The 20,326-nt window shown below is 32.3% G+C and overlaps 2 protein-coding genes across 2 annotated transcripts; both read right to left on the reverse strand.

The window, feature by feature from the left end:
• Positions 1-3,001: 3,001 nt before the first annotated feature.
• Positions 3,002-5,101, reverse strand: LOC108978490. The gene is made up of 4 exons (XM_018948812.1): positions 3,809-5,101; positions 3,643-3,747; positions 3,490-3,586; positions 3,002-3,408 (listed from the first exon to the last, which is right to left on the reverse strand). Exons 1-4 carry the CDS (start codon positions 5,033-5,035, stop codon positions 3,002-3,004), a joined length of 1,836 nt encoding a protein of 611 aa, XP_018804357.1. The 5' UTR covers positions 5,036-5,101.
• Positions 5,102-13,063: 7,962 nt separating this feature from the next.
• On the reverse strand, positions 13,064-16,639 carry LOC108978487. The gene is made up of 4 exons (XM_018948807.1): positions 16,227-16,639; positions 15,676-16,166; positions 14,919-15,285; positions 13,064-13,462 (listed from the first exon to the last, which is right to left on the reverse strand). The coding sequence occupies exons 1-4, from the start codon at positions 16,474-16,476 to the stop codon at positions 13,272-13,274; spliced, it is 1,299 nt and encodes a 432-aa protein (XP_018804352.1). The 5' UTR covers positions 16,477-16,639; the 3' UTR covers positions 13,064-13,271.
• Between the last annotated feature and the right edge of the window lie 3,687 nt (positions 16,640-20,326).

A 20,326-nucleotide genomic window follows, 5' to 3' on the forward strand; every position in this document is an offset into this window, starting at 1 on the left:
CTAAAGTTGGGTAAACTTTAGGAATTACGTCTATACGAGCATATGTTGAATTTTTAGGCATAAACTATATATTTCCAACACGTTAAATACTTCGCTTACGGAATACACAAAGGACAGAAACAAAGGCCTGATCAGTGCTTACTATTAACTTTAACATAGGTTGATGGATGACTCGTGTGAGGAAACTTTTCTGCAATTCTTTATCTCTTAATGCCTTATAACAAACATGTAGAAAGATATATATTTTGTTGCAACTTTTAGTGAAAAACAAATAAAAATGCGTATATTTTCTAAAAAATTATTTACAAATAAGAAAAAGTTCGTAACTCCATATATCCACCATTGTGCATATATAAACCAATGCACGCATTAGCAGATTGCATTACACTAAGTAGAAGAATATAGAATTTAAGTAGTTTTTCACACATGAAATGATTAATATAACAGACGCCATTAATATATGCAAACCTGTATTTTGTTCAAGCAACTCATGTAAGAGTAAATGCAAATGCATTAGGACACAGCTGCGTATACGTTACCGAGWGCGCACCAAACGCACGAAAGTGAACAACAGTCTGCAGGGAAATTCACAAATTGCTGTAACGTTTGTACGTGTCATGTWCCGCTAAAATTTTAACTGTTTTAATAAGCAGCTTTTGTCAACTTGAAGGATTCTTACGAAGGACTTTTCAGTGATAGGGTGTTAYCAACATGTTTCTTCGAAATATACTACCAAGAAAACATAAGGAAACTTTTTGTATATTGCAGTCTCACAATCTTAACTTTAAGTTTAAAGTATATTATTAAATTTGCTAAATGGTGAATGGGAATGGTGGTCAAAAAGCTCTACTCACTATAGGTGAAATATAACAACACATCAGGAGTAGTAGAAGGGAATTGAAGAGCTTGTTAGCAACTGGCGTGGAATCAGTCAAAACCTTTCTTTGATGTGATATTAATGTGTTCACTAAGTTTGAAGTACGCCCTTTTGTGATAAAGCATATATATGAAACAATTAAACTCGAGTAGAATTCAAACTAGGAGAGTTTTTCGATCATTTAACCGGTGTACTAGTTCTCTTCCATATTACCAAGTTTCATTTTATAAATTTTAGACAAGTTCGAGTATTATTAAACCAAAAGCTATTCTGAGTATACTCTCTTATAGAAGATTTTTCTTGTTTTGTTAATTGAAAGTAGCTATTATTGCAATAAAAAAACGAATCTTGGTATTTAGTCACAGCCGGCAGTAAATATAAGAAAAGATGCAATAAATCTAGATCATTTAAAATATACTTCCAAGCTATTGTAGCTTAAAAGAAAACAAATTTCATTTGCATTAATATTCTAAAATATTTGAGTCACTGCCAACACGTATGTACTAATTTGACAAACAAATCCAAGTAAGGATCCCGGACTGACAGATATTAATCGCTTTTAGATCATTTGATTAACAGTACTTAAAATGGAAAAGAGAAGAGAAAACATAAACACTTTGATGATCATAAGACACAATAAGGTTGTGTCGATAGTCCAAAAACAACAATTTGTCATAAGTAATTGAATCCATAATATAGTATTAAAATAAGCTATTTTCTCCTGAATTTTTTTGGTTTTATGATTCAAGAATAAAGTTTTGAAAAATTTCAAGCAATGCAATTGCGTTTTTTGGAGTGATAACTGAATGCGAATAGAGTATAAATAACACAAAATCATCAAAATGTAAATATGTATAAAATTCATGAGGAAAACAAAAGACAACAGATTTTGACGTTATAGATACAAACACTTCTTTGGTGAGAGGAAACAACAACACAACCTTCAATAATTGAATCATGATCATAAATAAGGCAAACGAAAAAACTTAATGAAACATGAAAAACGTAAACTTCGTTGCTGCTCTCAAGTTATAATAAATACCCTTCACAAATACAARATATTCTGTACAGGAACTTGATTTGGATCGACAAAATGACTTAATAATTCGATCTAAACAAATCGAAAATTGCAACATAGCCTTAAATAAAAAATAAACCGTGCCATCTCCTCCCACGAAAAAGTTTTCCATATATACTTGATTCCGATCCTTCAGTTTGTATGGCAGATGTACGCCATAGTGGTTCGATATCGGTGTTTTGGCAAATGAGCTGCTTCTTTGAGAGAAAAGGACTTGGGCAAAAATTCAAATCGAAACTTCAAAAACTGAAGACAGATGAATAGACGGACAGACAGACAAACAGTCGGATATGGCTTAATCGACACAACTCATCACGTTGTTTAGATATATATATTTTGTAGGATTCCCGACATGGCCTTTTGGGTTTACAARCTTTGCTGGCAAACTTATTTTACCATGTTGAGTGCATTAAAACACTGTAATCTAGGGTAGGGGTGTGATGTTTCAGCTCCATCAGTGGAGCTAGGGTTCACTTTCTGTAGGTACTTCAATATTCGTCAGTCGCATGGCAGCTATTAGTGAGGTGTGGGTTTATGAATATAAGATCGAGACTGTCAAACAATTAGTAAATAGCGTTCCAAAACTGAGCGGAAACCGAAAAGACCAAAATTCGCTGAAAGGATTGAAGGTCATGTTAGCCGAAGCTGCTAACAAGCATAGAAAATGTATTTGAAAGAAATAATAAAGTTTTGTTTTAAAATATGCGTTTTTTTTTATTTTTTTTTAATTTTTTTTTTTTGTTAGTCCGAATCAAATTTGATCAGATGGTATATCATCTTTAGCAGGGCAGTTGTAAACCCTGACCGTCCTCGGTTTTCTATTTCGCATGGGAAAATATCGAAGACGAAGCCTTCTAATATTTACCATCACATGATAAAAAAGATAGTTCCGGAAATGTGATCACCAACGAAAACTAAAAAAAGATGTTATTCTATGCGAAAAATCACTGTCTACGCTAACTGCCAACTTATTTTTAAAACCAAACTTTATGCGATTATAAATATTAATCACATTTCCTGCTTCAAAACATGGAAACCACTATTTTTCACTTTCCTAAAACATATTTATTTGAGGATCTTAAATTTAGCATTTGCTCATAGTACGCAATTTTATCGACTATTTTCTTATATTGACTACGTAAAGCTTCAACGAKTATTCTTTTCTCATCTATCGCCTGCTCAGTTCGATCATAATCAACCATCAGTGAGGGCTTCGACAATATACCACCTTGAAAGGTGCACTCTTTGATTCCTTTACGGATTTGTGCCCGTATCTGCTTCTGTCTATATAAATTGCGTCGGGCAATTTGCGATTGCCTCAATAATTCGCGGAAGGTTAACTTCTGAACACTCAATCTGTTGCGCAGCATTAGTACGCGCTCTCTCAGRTGCGAGCTGATGTGAACGTCGAGTTGTTGCTGAGTTCGTGCTTTAGCCAACTCTGAGTCGCGTTCTGCCACGGTAATGAGGAATAGCAAAATTTAATACAAATCAAAAAAAAAACGGTAAATTAGATATGTATATAAGTACACACCATCATTTTTCTTGAACAATTGTATGACATCGTTTTGCAGATTTTCGAATTGAAATAATTTTAGCCCATTGCCGATGTTTTGTATTTGATTGAGACGCTARAAAAATTAAGTATACTAAAAGCAAAGCTTAGACATAAAATTATTTTCTTTACTGTTTGCAGATCAGTGAACACGTGCTGCTTTTTGATTAAGATAAGTCGAACTTTAGACAATTCCCTGCGCGCCAGTGCCATTTTCTTYAAAAATATAGATATAATCTGAAAAATTAAAACCTTGCAAAGCACTTTATTTTARYCACCTACTAGTTCGTCAGCTTACTCTGGAGCGTTCCTCATTTTCTGCGCTATTAAATACATTCAAATCGATCTCACCGCCGTTCATGTCCCTTCTTTGTTTTTGTAGTATCACGCGGTAAGCAAGCGCCTCAAACTCGCTAATCTTCTCATCCACTTGACACTGTTTTTCCTCGAATGTCTCATGCAATTTGTTAATTTTGGTTTTGGTCACACGCTCAAGTTCCTCCTCTTTGCCCAATACTTCRTTGTATTTTTGTAAAAAAGAGTGATATTTTGCCATTTGAAACTCCAGATTTTCGGCAGAATCCTCTATTATTGCGCGATACATATGCTTACGCCTATGATGATCGACGACTTTGCGATTGAGATATAAACGCACGCCCTGCTCCATTTCGAGTGTTCGAACTTTTTCATTGATTTCATCCATTAGCCGACGCTTGTCGACGGACTTACGCAATATCTCTTGCGGATCTTTATATTGAGTTGCTTTGGCAACTATTTGAAATAGATCTTCAATGAAAGCAGCAACGATTTCTTCATTTTGCCGCCGTGTATCCTCCACAATGAGCTGTTCGATATCCTGCATGTCTACAGCTTGCATGATTTTCTGTATATAATCCAAATCGAATAGTGCATTGTCGACTTCTTCAGGTTCTTCTGGAACCTCATGTCCCAGCAGTTGTAGTAATTCGCTATCTTCGGTAATATCGAATGGTTCGTAACCTTCGTCTTCCTCTTCGTAAGACTCTTCGATTTCCATATATTCATATTCATCCTCTTTATCGGATTCTATTATATCTAAGCCGGTTAGTGGATCGACAAATTTACCCGATAATGTCATATCAATTGTTTTCTCTTCCACTTGTTCGATAATAGTTTCGGTGGACTCGGAAGAAATTTCATCGATATTTGGTAAACCCGCAAATTTATCCAAAAAACTCATTCGCAGCGTTTGTTCTAACTGCACCAAGTGCTCATCATTGTTCAAAAAATCTTCACATTCGTAATCCTCATCGTAGAATGACTCTAAACTAGATCTGATTTGGAAACCAGCGCGATTAAGTTCGTCAGTGGTAATCTTTGAAGCGCGGAACGATTGTTTACCAGTCCGACTTGAACTGCGTGACCTTCGGTTCTTTGCATCTAGCTGTGGGTCATGCGATCTGTGTAGATCAGCATTCTCGGTTTGAAAATGTGGCTCGGACTCAGTATTTTCGTACTCTTCAGCGTAGTCGCTTTCTTGATCCATTTTTCCAAAATTTTAGAAAAGTAAAAAGTGTGTAAAAAATTTGTAAAAAAAAATATAAAAATGTTTATAAAACGGTACAAAAAGTATAAAAAATATAAAAAAAAAACTAACAACTATATCAAACGGCAGTCGGTAAAAGACTGAATTTTATTGTCATCAAATTTGATTTGAGAGAATTTGTGAACTACTTAAAAAGAAAAAGGAAAGTTTTGTGAGTGTTGCAAACCTTGTAGGTTATAAATTAAGCCTCGGTACAATCAGAACAAAAATTAYTTTAGTAAGCTTCTTCGGTTTCCRATATATTAGTTTGTCAAAAAAGTCTTGCGGTATTTTTGCTAGTTGGCGCTGAGAGCGCGTTGTTCTAGTTTTATTCGCGCATCGGGTCATGCTATACCTTTTTGGAAAGCTCATTTCACGCGCTAACACGTGTTTGATTGATTTTCGTTTCTTTTAAGTCGTTCGTGAGTTATAGCGTCGCAAACATGGAGCAAAATAAAGAGAAAATACGGCATATTTTACAGTACTAYTACGATAAAGGCAAAAATGCATCTCAAGCCGACAATAAAATTTTTGCAGCTTATAGAACCGATACAGTTTCCATTTCCACCGCACAACGATGGTTTCAACGTTTTCGTGCTGGTGTAGAGGCTGTCTCTTATACACATCTAGATGTGTATAAGAGACAGGTGCATGAGTCATCAAAAAAAATTTTATGACCAATTGAAAATTCAATAAAAATACCGGAAAACTTTTTTGACAACCAATAGTTTTATGGATTGTGGTATAAATCAACTTGTTGAAACTATGACGAATCAAAATGTATTTTTTTTACGAGTTTAAAATAAATGAGTCGAAAGAAGCATATGGCGATATACAACCTATCACAAATCCGACCGATCTCCTTCGAATGAGAGTTTCTTAAATTACCAGCAGAATAAAACATTTTAATTTCTTTCKCCTTAATATAATTTAAGCACTTCTAATGMCTAAAGCCTAAGCATTRGCAACAATATTATCGATAATATTTCTTTTAGGACCAGACTATCCCTAATTTTTTTGCTTTTTCGCTGATATTTTCTGTATGAATTGAACGAATCGTAATTGATTATTCATTCCGCTTTGATTTATTTAGTTTTCGAAAAACTAGAAGAAAGTAATTGCCAAAAAATATTCAAAAGCCAAAACTTCTAGATCTACAGTTTGGCCAATTTTTCCTCATTGCTTGTCATCTCGGTTAAGTATAACTGTTGTTGATCCTCTTCRCTATCGCTCAGTCTTAGATCTGTCAATGATGTCACCAACGGCTCGCGTTCTAAATAGTCATATGATTGCGTATTTGAATTAATCGAATCATCCGAATCCATAGACAGCTCAGCTGGGTCTACAATTGCATAGCGCCAATCTTTCTTTGTTTGGCTGCCATCACTTTTAACATTTATCGGCGTACTTTCATGTCTTTTCGATTTTGAAAGCGATGAACCACGCGACGATGTGTCGCTTGGAGATGACTCCTCTATGCTGCTCTGTTCGTTATCATCAAGTTTTGTATAGTCGGTGATTTTCAAAATAACCGAACCATTTATTGTGCGCGTCTGATTCGTTGAACGCTCTTGTTCGGTTTGTGTTGATTTATTTATGAGCGGTTGGCGACTGTATTTTCTCCTACTTCTTCGCCTGTCACGTGACTGTGACATTTTGCTTTGGTTTCCTGTAGATTTTGTCTTGTTTTTAAAATTTCGAAAGATTTTTTGTTAAGCATTTTTATAGTTTATTTCGACTTGATGTTTACCTATTATTCATTGTGACACTTTCTTCTTATTGAAGTAACGCTGATTCACTATAGTACAATATATTATGACTTAGTTTATACAATATAATAATAATATTGATTTAAAATGTTTCGAATGMTATTGCTCATCGGGGATGGAAAATTATTATTTAGTATTGCCACAACCACCGAGGTCCATACAAAGAAAACAGTTCAAAGAWAGAATTTTAGAGTCAGTGCTTCTTAACTGACAGAGAAACACATAGTTTAGACMAAGCATCGAGTAGAAACCGCCTCGTAAACTCAACATCCAAATAGTCACAGCCGTGATCAGATAACGATCTTGAAGAGTTTGTCTAAAAGTGACAATTAACAATACCTTTAGAAACCATTCATATTTGCTATAAAAAKATTTCCRATCTCTRYCTTTAATTGAACGCAAAATCTTTCCCATAAAATTCCTCAAAGGTGACCTTAAATGACATCTCGTGAACTAATGATCGCGAACTTAAGCATTTTTTAAGCGGCTATTGACATTTTGACTTCAATTGAATTCTGTACCACTATTGTCGAAGCAGCTTCTATGTATACTCACGACGAGTACAATAACACCTCTTGTTCACTTTTAAAGAAGCAACTAACCAGAAATAAACCAAGCATTTCCCACTAAACTAACTAAAAGGCTCTCCACAATAATAATGATGAGCCTCCAATGGTCAAAGTATAGAACCTATATGAAAACTTTAGCTTATRCWTAGAAACCCTGGACTCAACACAGTTCCCTATATCGACAATAGAGACACCACGAGGAATATACGTACTGAAAAGTTCATTTTTTTCCAAGAGGGGAATACAATTCATGTATTTTTCATGATTTAGAGCATATTGAAAGTTTTAATATAAAGAAAGATCCTTCAACACCTATACTTCCTTAACAGTTATATTTTTGGAAACTTCTATATACAATTAAGCCTGGAAATTCGTCCATTGACTTCYTTATCCTATCTAGCCACGATGCTTGACGTTCCAATATACATATCTTCTATGAAGCTTAAGAGAACATAATATGAATCAAAAAAGCTTATTGAGGAGAAAAAGTTATGACCAAAATTTCATATCGATAACTCGAAAACCAAGGAAAATTTTACGTATATGCAAACGGATATGGCTAAATCGTCTCAGGTCGTCGCTGCTCATTTACATATACATACATACATATACATATACAATTTGTAGGGTCTCCTACGTTTCCTGCTATGTCTTACGTACTTCATGGCAAACTTAATTACCTTGGATAAAAATAAATTGAATCGAAACACTATCCTTTTAATTAAATGGCGATGATATCATCTGTATTTATGCACATATTTATTTCACACAAATATTATTTAGACTTACTCAAATATATCACATAGAATTATAAAATAACGTATGTATATAAGAATAAATAAACCCAATAACATTGCATTTCCTTATCAACTTACCTGTAACACGCATGAACATGTTTTGGCATTCATCTGCGAACATAAACGAACCACAAACGATGCACAATCTTTTATCAATATGTAAAAAATATAACAAAAAAGCTTATTTCATTTAATAACATAATTTTTTGGCATCAAAAATATTTTAAAACACAATTCACACATTTTTTCCACTTTTCCACCAAAGATTGGCAATTTTCAATTGCATACGGAAAATTTGCTCTCACTCACGTAGCAATGCACAATTTGAGACTTTTTGCTTCACACGCGATATTTATAGGCATTACACAATTAATTACTTAAATATATTAATTTCACTTTACACTTTTGATTTCAGAATATTAAATTACATTTTAACTGGAATTTTAGAGAAAACAATAACTTAATTGTTCTGATTTGCTTGTTCACAGCAATTTATTCACTTAACCGCGAATGTAAACAAAAGCGCAAGGCTGCATTCCTTGATGTTATATTTTAATACAGGGCGACTCAAATAATATATAACGAAAGTTAATATTATATTAATTAAAGGTAATATTTTTTTTTTATTTTCTTTTACACAAAAAGGGTAATAAATATACATCTGTGCCTGTGTAAAAAGTTTCATATAATTATTAAGGCTCGTACTATAGAAGATACGCAAATAACTTACACGAAAAATTAATCAAAGTCAAAATATCAGTATTCTTCAAAAGTACCAAAAACACCGAAAATGTAGTTCTATTTAAAGCACCAGTAGTTCTATTTTATTGAACCGATATTCAATAATATCTGTTATGTTTGCGAATGAGATTGTACGCTACTACCTCTTCTACAAGCGCCCTAAATTATGTTAAAGCCATTAGACTCATCGGCCATATTGTCTGAATTTTCAACGCTCGAGCGAAAGTCAACGACCCAGAGCGGAGCATGCAAGCAATATAACCTACAATTTGGCGCAGTCAAGTGGAAGTATCGAATTGCCGGCGCAATTGCTATGGGCTCTACAAACAAAAAGCTTGTATACATATACACACGGCTATGTGCTTACACACACACGTATATTAGGGTATAATATAGCTGCTAAGGACGATGTTGCACTGGCTTTAAAATTGCTGAATTATGCATGAAACTCTAGTTACTACCAAATAGCTTGTTTTCGTAAATTTTCTAAACATAAAGTCCAATATGTTGTAATTGTTTTAAGAAAACACTTGTTATGTGCCAGTAATTGCTTGGCTGCACGTGATGACTTAGGCCGATAGGCAATGCCGTTGGCAAAAATTTAAAAAAAAAAATTATTAAATTTTAAAATTTGATTCTCTGAATATTTTAATTTTAATACTCATTTTTTCTGAATATACTTAATTTAAGTATTTGCACAAAGCCTGAAAATAATATTAGGTTGTCAAAAAACTATTACGATATTTTTATTGAATTTTCAATTGTTCATAAATTATTATTATTATTTTTTTTTTTTGATGACTCAAAAAAGGTATAGGTAAGGTAAAGGTATGACCCGATGCGACTAGAACTAGAACAACGCGCTCTCAGCGCCAACTAGCGAAAATACCGTAAGATAAACAAAGGCAATATGATATATTAAACCGTTAAGTCCCGGTATAAAAACTTAACAGCACAAATATTAATATTTCCAGAGATTTTATAATATAAACTTATATCTCCCTCATGTCCATGCTAATGACATATGACTTTAATTATCATTTAGACTTTGCTTGCCTATATACATACATATATAATTAATTGCTTTTTTAACCAATTGGAATGCAAATGGGATAATTAATTGTCCTTATTCACACAACTACCAATCTTAGCGTAAAATTAATATCCACGTTCTGTAAAGAATTTTTGTGGGTTCAATCATTGAAGAGAAATTTGTGACATAAACAAATAAAATGAAGAGATAAGGAGATAGGAGAAAATTCAATGCTGTTAGTGGTAAAAAATTTAATCGCTTGACAAATAGTTCTTATCATCTCATTAGATATTGTTTGAAGAATAAAAGTCGTAAATTATTTTTTTATAAGGATATGTGAAAGTGTGACTACTGTTGTGAGTATTTGGCTCTAAACGGAGTTCAAGAAAATAATATATAAATATATGTGAAATAAGTTTCGGTTATGATAAATTTTTTTAAGGAAGTATTAATAATTATAGTTAGAGGAACATAAATTTTGAACTTAAAATGCTATTCAATAACTCTCACATTAAACAGGTGGAGGCACTAAATTTCTCTAACTCACATATATTATCTCTATTTCCGTATTTATCAACTACTTGGTATCTATTACCCTTGTCTATTAGATAACAGACAGATAACAGAATTGTCATTGCAGAATATTTTCCATTCGTGTTTTAGAGCTCTTAAAATGCGAATGCAACGCATACACAAWTACAATGCCCACTCGAGATAACGGGACAAAGATATAACTAAGTTAGGTCACATTTTATAAGTGACGTGAGTCCAGACTGAAAGTTGCGATGGTAAAAAAATGCCAGAAGATAGCAGTTATAATATATTATAATGTTATAATAATTTAAATACATTATTTGTAATATCTCCTTAATATCAGTTTAAGGCCTCAGTATACTGTTTGAAATAAGTAGCTTGTAATTAGTACAACGAAATAACCGATACTCAGATGAAATTACTAGATAAGATTAAATGTTTTTTTACTGTAAAACTGCTATAGATAAAAATAAAAAATATTGATATTTTCATTTTTCACTTACATTTTTAAGGTAAGTAAAATATGTTTAAAAACAAGAGTTATTGATCATTTTATTACCCACAACCTTACCACATAACTTTTTTCGATTCGTTTTCAACTCGAGTGAAATTTCAGCACAACTACTACTATGAGCAAAAAATAGTAAGACTTTTTTTTAATTTTAAAATGCTTAATTTATTCTTCACAATTTATGTCATCTCTCCCAATATAATCCGCTTTATCCAGAATCTACTTATTCAAACGTTTTTTGCAATCCTCGAAACAGTTGTTAAAGTGAATTTTTTTCAATTGACTCAAAGCAGTTTCCAAGGAGCGATCGTTTGAGTTTGCTGAATAATCAGAAGTCACACAGAGCTAATTCAATCGAATACGGTGTTTGAAGGCATGATATTGGATACAAAAGTATTCCTTGTTGACTATTTGGATGGATTTCGGAATGAACCACAACTCGGTAATCGAAGAAAACTGTCAACATAACCTTGATTATTGACCTAATTTGGCGTAGTTGTTTTCGGCTTCGGCTTAACTTTACCACGGTTTTCGGCCGACTGATCGTTGGTTTCTGGGTCATAAGCATAGATTCAAGTTTCACCGCCAGTAATAACACGTTTCATAACACCGGAAAGCAATATTTCACGGACGTTAGCGCCACGCTGTTTTTCGACAAAAAATTGTGATTTTCGAACCAATCGTGCTTTCACTTTTCTAAGGCCCAAATGATTTTTCAAAATGGGTTTCCTTGATCCGTGGCAGTGGCAGTAAGACCATGAAACCTGTCTCTTATACACATCTAGATGTGTATAAGAGACAGCATTTGGCACAGATGTCACTGACCTACCAATCTTGAAAAAAAAAAATATTTCGAAAATTTCTCAAGTAGTTATAAGCGAGATACAATTTTTTTATCTGATAATAAGCAAAAAATCGAAAAACGTTAGACGGAGGACCATCCCGTAACGATTAACAGATTTTTAACAAACCAATTTTTCAGTGAGCGAAAAAACAATGGTTTTGGTTTGACCTTCACTATTAAAAGTATACATCAAATATGTATATATAATATGAATGAACTTGAAATATTTGATTAATCGAATAGCTTACTCCACCGGACGGTTAGCTCTTGTTTTCTTGCTTCTATCAATAAAACTAAATAGAAAGAATTGCATTTTGTTTTTTTTATAAAGAATTTATTTAATTTTTTTGGTGATATACAAATAAAAAATCTTTCCATAATTAGAACTTTTCAAGAGTCATCTTAAACGCAAAGTGGTTCTATTTAACGAGCGAAGACTGAATGTCGAAACTGAAAAGCCAATTATTATCTGGGCTAGATATTAATTATTTGACGCGTACTTAAGCAATGCTGAGACCAGCAATTACATACAAAACTGTCTATAATATTTTTTTTTTTTTTAGTATGAAAACTTATCTTTCCAGCTTTGTATGGCCTCGAAAACTTCACCTAACTAATAATTAAGTAATGAACACAATCGCTTCTATTATAAAAYGGGAATCACACTTGATAATTGCGCACTAATACTAACAAAAAACGTTAACTTCTGTTGCAGYGAAACTATAATACCCATCACATGCACAAACAAATTCATACAAGAACTTGATTTGGATTTTTACGGCCGCTGTAGGCTTCAGCGCTCCCATCTGAACAATTTCTTTGGCAAGTTTTTGATCGGTTAGCTAAATGCCACAAAGCTCCGATACCGATGGTTCTAAAAAATGAGTAGCTGCTTAAAAAAAAAAAAGAGGACGAGTAAATCGGTATCTCAAAAACTAAGAGATACTCAGCTCGTCATGCTGATGATTTTTTAATATATTTTATAAGGTCTCCAACGTGTTGTTCTGGGTTTGTTCGTGTCAATATTTATATACCCCGTTCTGGGTATAAAAAAGACATCAGTAGAGCGTCAAGCGTAACGTGGGACAAGTAATTAACTGCCGTTACTCAGCATGCATAATTTTATACACATATATGCACATACATACMTATTTTCAAATAGCAAAACCAATCATTCGTACTCGCAATGCATAACAAAACACAATATTTTATTAAGTAAAAAGCACTCCACCATTCTAATTACTCTTCATGAAATAAATTGCAATTTTTAATACACGCCTCCTTAGAAAATATATTTCAAAAACAATTATTAAAATACCGATTAAATGGGTGTGTATATAAGTAAGTAAGAATGTGACTGTTTGTATAAAGTATTTACAGCTTGAATACCATATGTGTTTTACTCAAAAGCACCGCGATAGTAAAGCCATGGCAAGACAACTTCGGCATGTTCCCGATATCGTTTGCTCAAATACATTTGCTTTTTGAATTCCACACTTTCCGGCGTAGTGCCCATTAGGTTTTCAAGAGTAGCATCAGGACTTGGTTCGAGAAGCACAATAGCCATATGACCATGAGCAGCGAATAAACCTGTAAGTTTGTAAAACGATTTAGGATACAAAACTTTTTAAAACAAAAACACAAAAAACAAAAACAATTTCGAAATACTTTCGAAAAAGAAAGATTTTAATTAAAAAAACATAATATTGAATGAATGAATGAAACATAAATATTGAATGGTAAAGGTGAAGTATATTAAATTAAATATTTTGGTTAACCACATGTTTTTGATAATGGAAAAAGCATAAAAAATAAACAAATTAAGAATTAAAAAAAGTTAGAAATACTTTCGAAAATGAAAGCTCATAATTATAAAACAAGTTAAAAAAAAGCATAAATATTGAATGATAACGATAAGGATCAAATAATAGTAATTATCATTAATTATATATTTTCTGTAAAAAAAAACTTAAAACTTTTTTTTTCATGTTTTGAAATAATTGAATGTATTACAATACATAATAAAAATAATTATATSGGTATGTGCAAAGCAATATAAACCAGCTTCACTGAGAATATTTCACTTTGCAAAGTTGCCATACCATTTTATATTAATTACATATTAATGGAATGTTGTTGACTAAGCAAATATTTGTAACGTTAATTTTAAAATTCATAATGCTGTAGTGATCTAGAAATTTTTATATTTGCAGCTTAATTTTTTCAAAATTTTTTGGAACAGGGTTGCCACATATTTTTTTTTTTTTTTTTTTATAAATGATAATATTAAAATGGGAACTATAAATACATACGAATTCATATATTTTCAAAGGCTTCACTTTTCAAAAATATTGCAAAAATTATAAATTTTATAGATTTTCAAAGGTATAATTTTTGAAAAATAATCAACAGGGTTGCCATTTTTTTTTAGATATTTGATAATATAAGTATTGTAATTATGAGTTTCTATAGAATGCATTTTTCAAAAATGTTACTACAAGGTTGCCAAGGTTTGTTTTGGGATAAATTATAATATAAAAATGTGAATTATTGAAAACTTATAATGCAGCGTAGCAATAAATATTTTTATATTCTAAAAGGTTTAATTTAAAAAAAAAGTTGAAAAGCGTTGCCACAGTTCATTTTTTAATTAAATGGCAACACAAAAATCTAAACTATATAGATATATTTATGTATATATGAATGCTTCTACATATTTTCAGAGAATTCAAAAAAAATTTGGAGCAGGGTTGCCACAATTTAGTTTTTTTAAATAAATGATAATATAGTATTTAAAAATATTGGCTTAAAACATATGCCAAAAATGCACAAGAGAAACCTTTTTCCAAAAGTCATTTCTCTTTTCTTAAAAAATTTCAAATTTCGGTTAGTTAAGCAAAGCAACAATTTTTAAATTACTTAAATTAGTTGAATTCGGCTCTTAGATATAAAACTATCACCACAAAAACTTAATGAAAATAAATGAAAGCGAATATGTGGATTCTGAAAACAAGAACATTTCACCACTTTTTAACACAATACTCACCAAAAATACCACTTTTAAAAAGTGCTATATGAATATCCTTTAAGGTGGGCAGTTTTTTGGGATATTTCAACAGCTTCAAATTTTCCACAAGATGATCATGATAATACTTTACAAAATAATCGAAATGTTTTAGCTTGACYTCCAAGCTTGTTGAAGATATCAACAAATTGTAGAGATCATGCACCGGTGTGCCATAYCGGCAACACTGAAAATCGACAAAAAAAGTTTCCTTAATCTTGCCGGCAGCATCATATTGAAACATTATATTGTTAACCCAGAAATCGCCATGATTTAGTACATTAAATTCATTTGGATCGCTCTGCAACATGGACCCAAAGTCGCCAGCCACTCTTTTCTGACATTGCTCCTGCAGGGAAGGCAAGCCGAATTTACATACATATATTAAATATTTATTATACTATGTACACTACTAAGTGCACACAAGGCAAAATTGATTAAATCGCAACTTTGTATTTTATTTGCTGCGGGTCTACGTTATTTGATAAAACAACTTAACTCACTTTTAATATTTTCCGTTTGAATACATTTAATTTGAGCTCTCTTATGCAAATTTAATATTTTATATTAATTTTAAAGATCATACCTGCTCTAAGTAGAATTTTTGCTTACTAAATTGACTTCTAATTCAAAATAGATCTATACACTTACACTTTACAGCTGGAAAAATTAAAAGTGTCTAGTAGAGTTAGGTTGTTTTATCAATTAGCCATCGAAATGTATACACATACATACTTACCATAGCATCTTTGTACACTTCGTTTCCGTTAAAAGTGCACACACACTCGTTGAATAATTTTGTTGATTGTTTATTCAAATCTTTCATCATTACTATGAATTCTTCGGTGAAAATACCAGTGCTCACCACTTTGTGATATTCACCTTTGAGCGCAACGCGTGTAGCGGTACCGGCATGCCATTGCGCCAACTTTTTCAATGCCCTTTCGGTGTGTTCTTTATCGAGACCCTCTAAACGTTTAGCATTTCTAAAGCCAAGCAGTCGCAAGTCTTCCATGAGTATAACACCGTATTCGGACGGTGTTTCGAGTTCATAATAATTTGCGCCGAATTTCACTTCAACACCGGCATCACTATAGAGCTTCTCCAGCTCTGGTATGACAATACCATACATCATGGTCTCTACATCGAACACATTGGTACYCTTCAATAAGTTCTGCACCCATTCTATTGGCAGCTTTAACATATAAGACACCTGTTGCGTTTTGCCAGCTAAAATTTAAAGTTTTAGTTAATATTGTGCACTATTTGAATTTCAAGGTCAAACTCAACTTTTCAACTCAACTACGAGTTTCACTGAGGTCATAATCGTGCTATAGTTATCGCCCGCCTCTTGTGTTGGCTCAATGGAAAAACTTTTGATTTGCTTAAAATCGGTGACATTTTGTTTGAGCAGTTTCACAAATAAATCAGCCTTAAGCCAGTCGGGAATTTTACTAGCATTATTAGCGGTAGTTTGTGTTGCACATTTGACCGTGTCCGGTTCGGTCTTATTGTTTACATTTGCATCAGCTGTTGACATGTTTGCAATGTTTTTTTACTCTCTCGTGTCGCTCACAAAAACGCGCTCTCACTTGTATTTCGTTTCACACAAAATRGCACGAATATTATTTTTGCAATAGAAGTTGTATGTCTGGCACGATCGGCGTCTGGCGCGAAACTATTTGTATATTAGCGCAGTGGCGATTTACTATTAATTTTCTAACTACAGATATGTGAGTATTTATGGTACATATATATACATTGTGAGAAAGCGTCAAAAATGCAGTAAAGCTTTTTAAAGCCCCTATTAAATATGCATGTGTGAAAGCTGATATCTAATAATTGCATTTCATCAATTAGTAACTTTATGAAATTCTATTGAAGAACTTTTATAATTGAGAAATATGACGCAATTCAATAAACAGCACTACTTATGGAGAACTTTTAAATTCATTATACAATTTCACACTTTCGACAAATATTTTCTTTTATCTTGTTTCTATTAGAAAATTTTATTACATAATTTTCGTAAACTAGAAAACGCGGTAACAAAAAAATAACGGTACACTCGCAAAAAACACTAATTTCATGTGCTAATTAAATATTCAAAAAACAAAAGTATATGTGACCTGGTCTATGGAAAGGGGGCTAGGTGTCCAAAAATCAGTTTTCACTTTTTAGTCGATTCGGATGAAAGATGAGATGCTTYTTCACGTGATAGAATCYAAAAATTTTCRCACATTAGCTCCCTTTTCGTAGACCAGGTCACATATAATGAAGTTTAWACAAAGTGGCAACCCTCATTACTCTTAATTTTCCTTAATTAAACAAATGTATGAATTAAATCATACCCAAAAACATCTCCATGTCTACCAATTTCAGTAGGGCCGGAAGCTTTTTGCCTATAACTTAAGTCAAAATAGCTGGTCTCAAATAAAAATAATTTTTTAGGTAACTAGAGCACAAACCTAAACTTGTGTTTACTTAAAAATTTTCGACATCTTTATGACCAATTTTTAACGCCCCTCCCGTTCCTCTTTCCGTTCTCAGATCATACGTAAATTATTTTTATTATATCTTAATTTTTTAATGAGCTCTATTATGAATTCTTTCCACTTTCTTGCTATTTTCAATTACTTACAATTCGTTGTAGAATCAATATTTTTGGACCAATTTTGGTTAAAGTTTTATCCTAAAATTCACTCGAAGCTAGCCTTAGGCTTTATATATTTTATTTATAGAAAAATATATATTATATTATAATGGTTAACCATTCCTTAATAATTTCAAAGTTTCGACCGTCTTCGAGTTAAAGAAGTTAACAAAGCCGAGAATAAAAATGTATTCCAGATCTTCCAAGAACAAAGCAAGTGTGATTTAAAACCTTTTAAGTGGTGGCATATAGATTATACCTAATTCATAATAAAATAATTTGGTTTCTCAGTTTTTCAGATATAGATCTGAAATTTTGAAACGGCCAATATCGGACCACAAAGGCATATAGCTGTCATACGAACTAAACGATCGAAATCTATTCACAAAATTTGCAATCGATTATTATGTAAGGCATCGATATAATATCTGAAGAAATAGTTCAGATCGACTACTACAGTACTACTGTGGGTAAAAAATAGTAAGACTTTTTAATTTAAATTTAGTCGAAATATTTTTTTTTTTTAGGTTGATATGACAGTGAGAGGCAACTGTCCCAAATATCACATCAAAATGATCATTCATGTTTGTATACCATACGTTTGTCTTCCTGAAGTAAATAAATTGCATTCGGCGATTCTTATGGTGATGATCAACATGTTAACAACATAAAAAACTTTGTTTTGAGAATCGACGATTAACAGTCAAAGATCTTACTGGCATCGTTGGAATATCGGAAGGGCCCTTACGGTCAAACCTAAGAAACATGAAAGCACGATTGGTTCGAAAATCACAATTTTTTTACGAAAAACAACGTCGTGTTAATGTCTGTAAATTAATACCTTCCGACTACAAGGATGTCTTAAAACATATTATTACTAGCGATAAATCTTGAATCTATGTATGTTTTCGACCCGGAATTAGACGATCAATCGGACGAATATCGTGGCAAAGGTGAGCAGAAAAACCACGTCAAAAGTTCAAAAACATGGTTATGTTCACAGCTTMGCGATTAGCTGACTATTAAGCAAACTCAAAAAACTGMTTAGGGGAAWTCGYTTTGAGTCAATTGAAGATTGCTACGCACAATGAAGGTTGTTCCGAAAATTGGCTTTAGCAAGAGAATTACAAAAAACGTTGGCACAAGTGTATTGGGCTAAGSAGGCTAAGGGAGACAACGTCTTCCTATTTTTTGCTCATAGTARTTTATAACTGTCATACAAACTGGTCAATCAAAATATGGTTCTTATTTCAAGCCAATGACACAATCTTCGTAGAAACTCATCCGATAACTACTACTACAACCAACAAATATGGAGCTGCCATGCAATCGATGTATACCTTTTTATTCTACCTACTAAATTCGATGGAACTGAAGTTACCGGTTTTTCTTGTATAAGTAAGAGTTAAATAATTTTATAAAAAAAAAAAATAATTTTGTATAAGCTATCTGCAGTTACCGAGCTTTTGTTATTCATCAATTAAACCTCTGTTCTAATAATATATTCTAATAATATATGAAATTTTTGTAATTTGTGATCATTTGAAACTGTCACAATGTAGACGCTGAAGCTCATCCAGCTTTAACGGTATTACACAGTCCATTAGCAACTGCAGTAAAATTAATTTGTGGATATGAAAGTGGGTTTGGCATCTGTTGATCCATCAGTTGTACAAGGACCGTTCGACAAACCCAAGAATTTTTTTAGGAGAATTTTGCCGACATTGAAAAAAAGTTACTTAATCTCTATTTATCTTAAATCACACATACACATAAACATTTTATATTATAAATATAATATGTATTTTCTCATTTTCCTCCAAGAGCTGATATTAAGACAGGAAGTCCGACAAAAATACTATAGTAAAAAGTTTAATTGCGTTACATTACGATTAAAATAATGATTGACTATCAAATTAAGTCATAAACACTACATCATTGTATATATTTATATATATATATATGGAATATACACACTAGTAAATATGGTCAAAGCAATTACTTATTGCTTGATGTGTAAAGACATAACTGTTTTCGTTCAAGTTTATTAATCCTAAATAATAAACTTCATATACACCCTTATTTGCATATCATAAGGGATGGCCTAAAAGTGAAATATATTAAGAGAACATACTRTGTAATCTATTAAGCTAAATGATTGATTGTCTTCTTGTTAATGAAGAGGAAGTTTATGATGACATCGCAAACAATATGACGAGAATAATGTTAGTACTCGTATATGTACATACATCTATTGTCTAAAACATTGAATCAGCAAACAATTACGGGATAATTTATTAGAGTTTCGCAAACATTTAAATTTATTATGGGTAAGGATAAGAAAAACAATTAAGTGATGGAACATTAATAAGTTTGAACAGCGAACTAAAAGGTGATTATACCCCATTGAACCCTCTTTTATTGAACGAGCCAAAGGTAGTATATCGCAACAAACTTTTTTTCACCAACAGTCACAAAATTGAAAGTCCACCACAATAACATAAATAATGTCTTTGTTCATCGAAAGAGAAAGATACATCATATACGTAGGTCACCTTTTATAATTCGGAATTCGATTTTATTATCAAAGGTTAATCATCGAAAATGGCTTTTTTGTTTATAAAAATATTCTCAATTAAAATCTATATTATTTTGTCATTCGGTGCCAAGTCAGTACTTTACGGTGGATCTCTCTTTAGATATATGTTTCAAGTTCTCAATAATGCAGTTTCTTCAA

Source organism: Bactrocera latifrons, unplaced genomic scaffold (genome assembly GCF_001853355.1).
Source record: "Bactrocera latifrons isolate USDA-ARS-PBARC rearing strain unplaced genomic scaffold, ASM185335v1 scaffold_123, whole genome shotgun sequence".
Lineage (NCBI taxonomy): Eukaryota > Metazoa > Arthropoda > Insecta > Diptera > Tephritidae > Bactrocera > Bactrocera latifrons.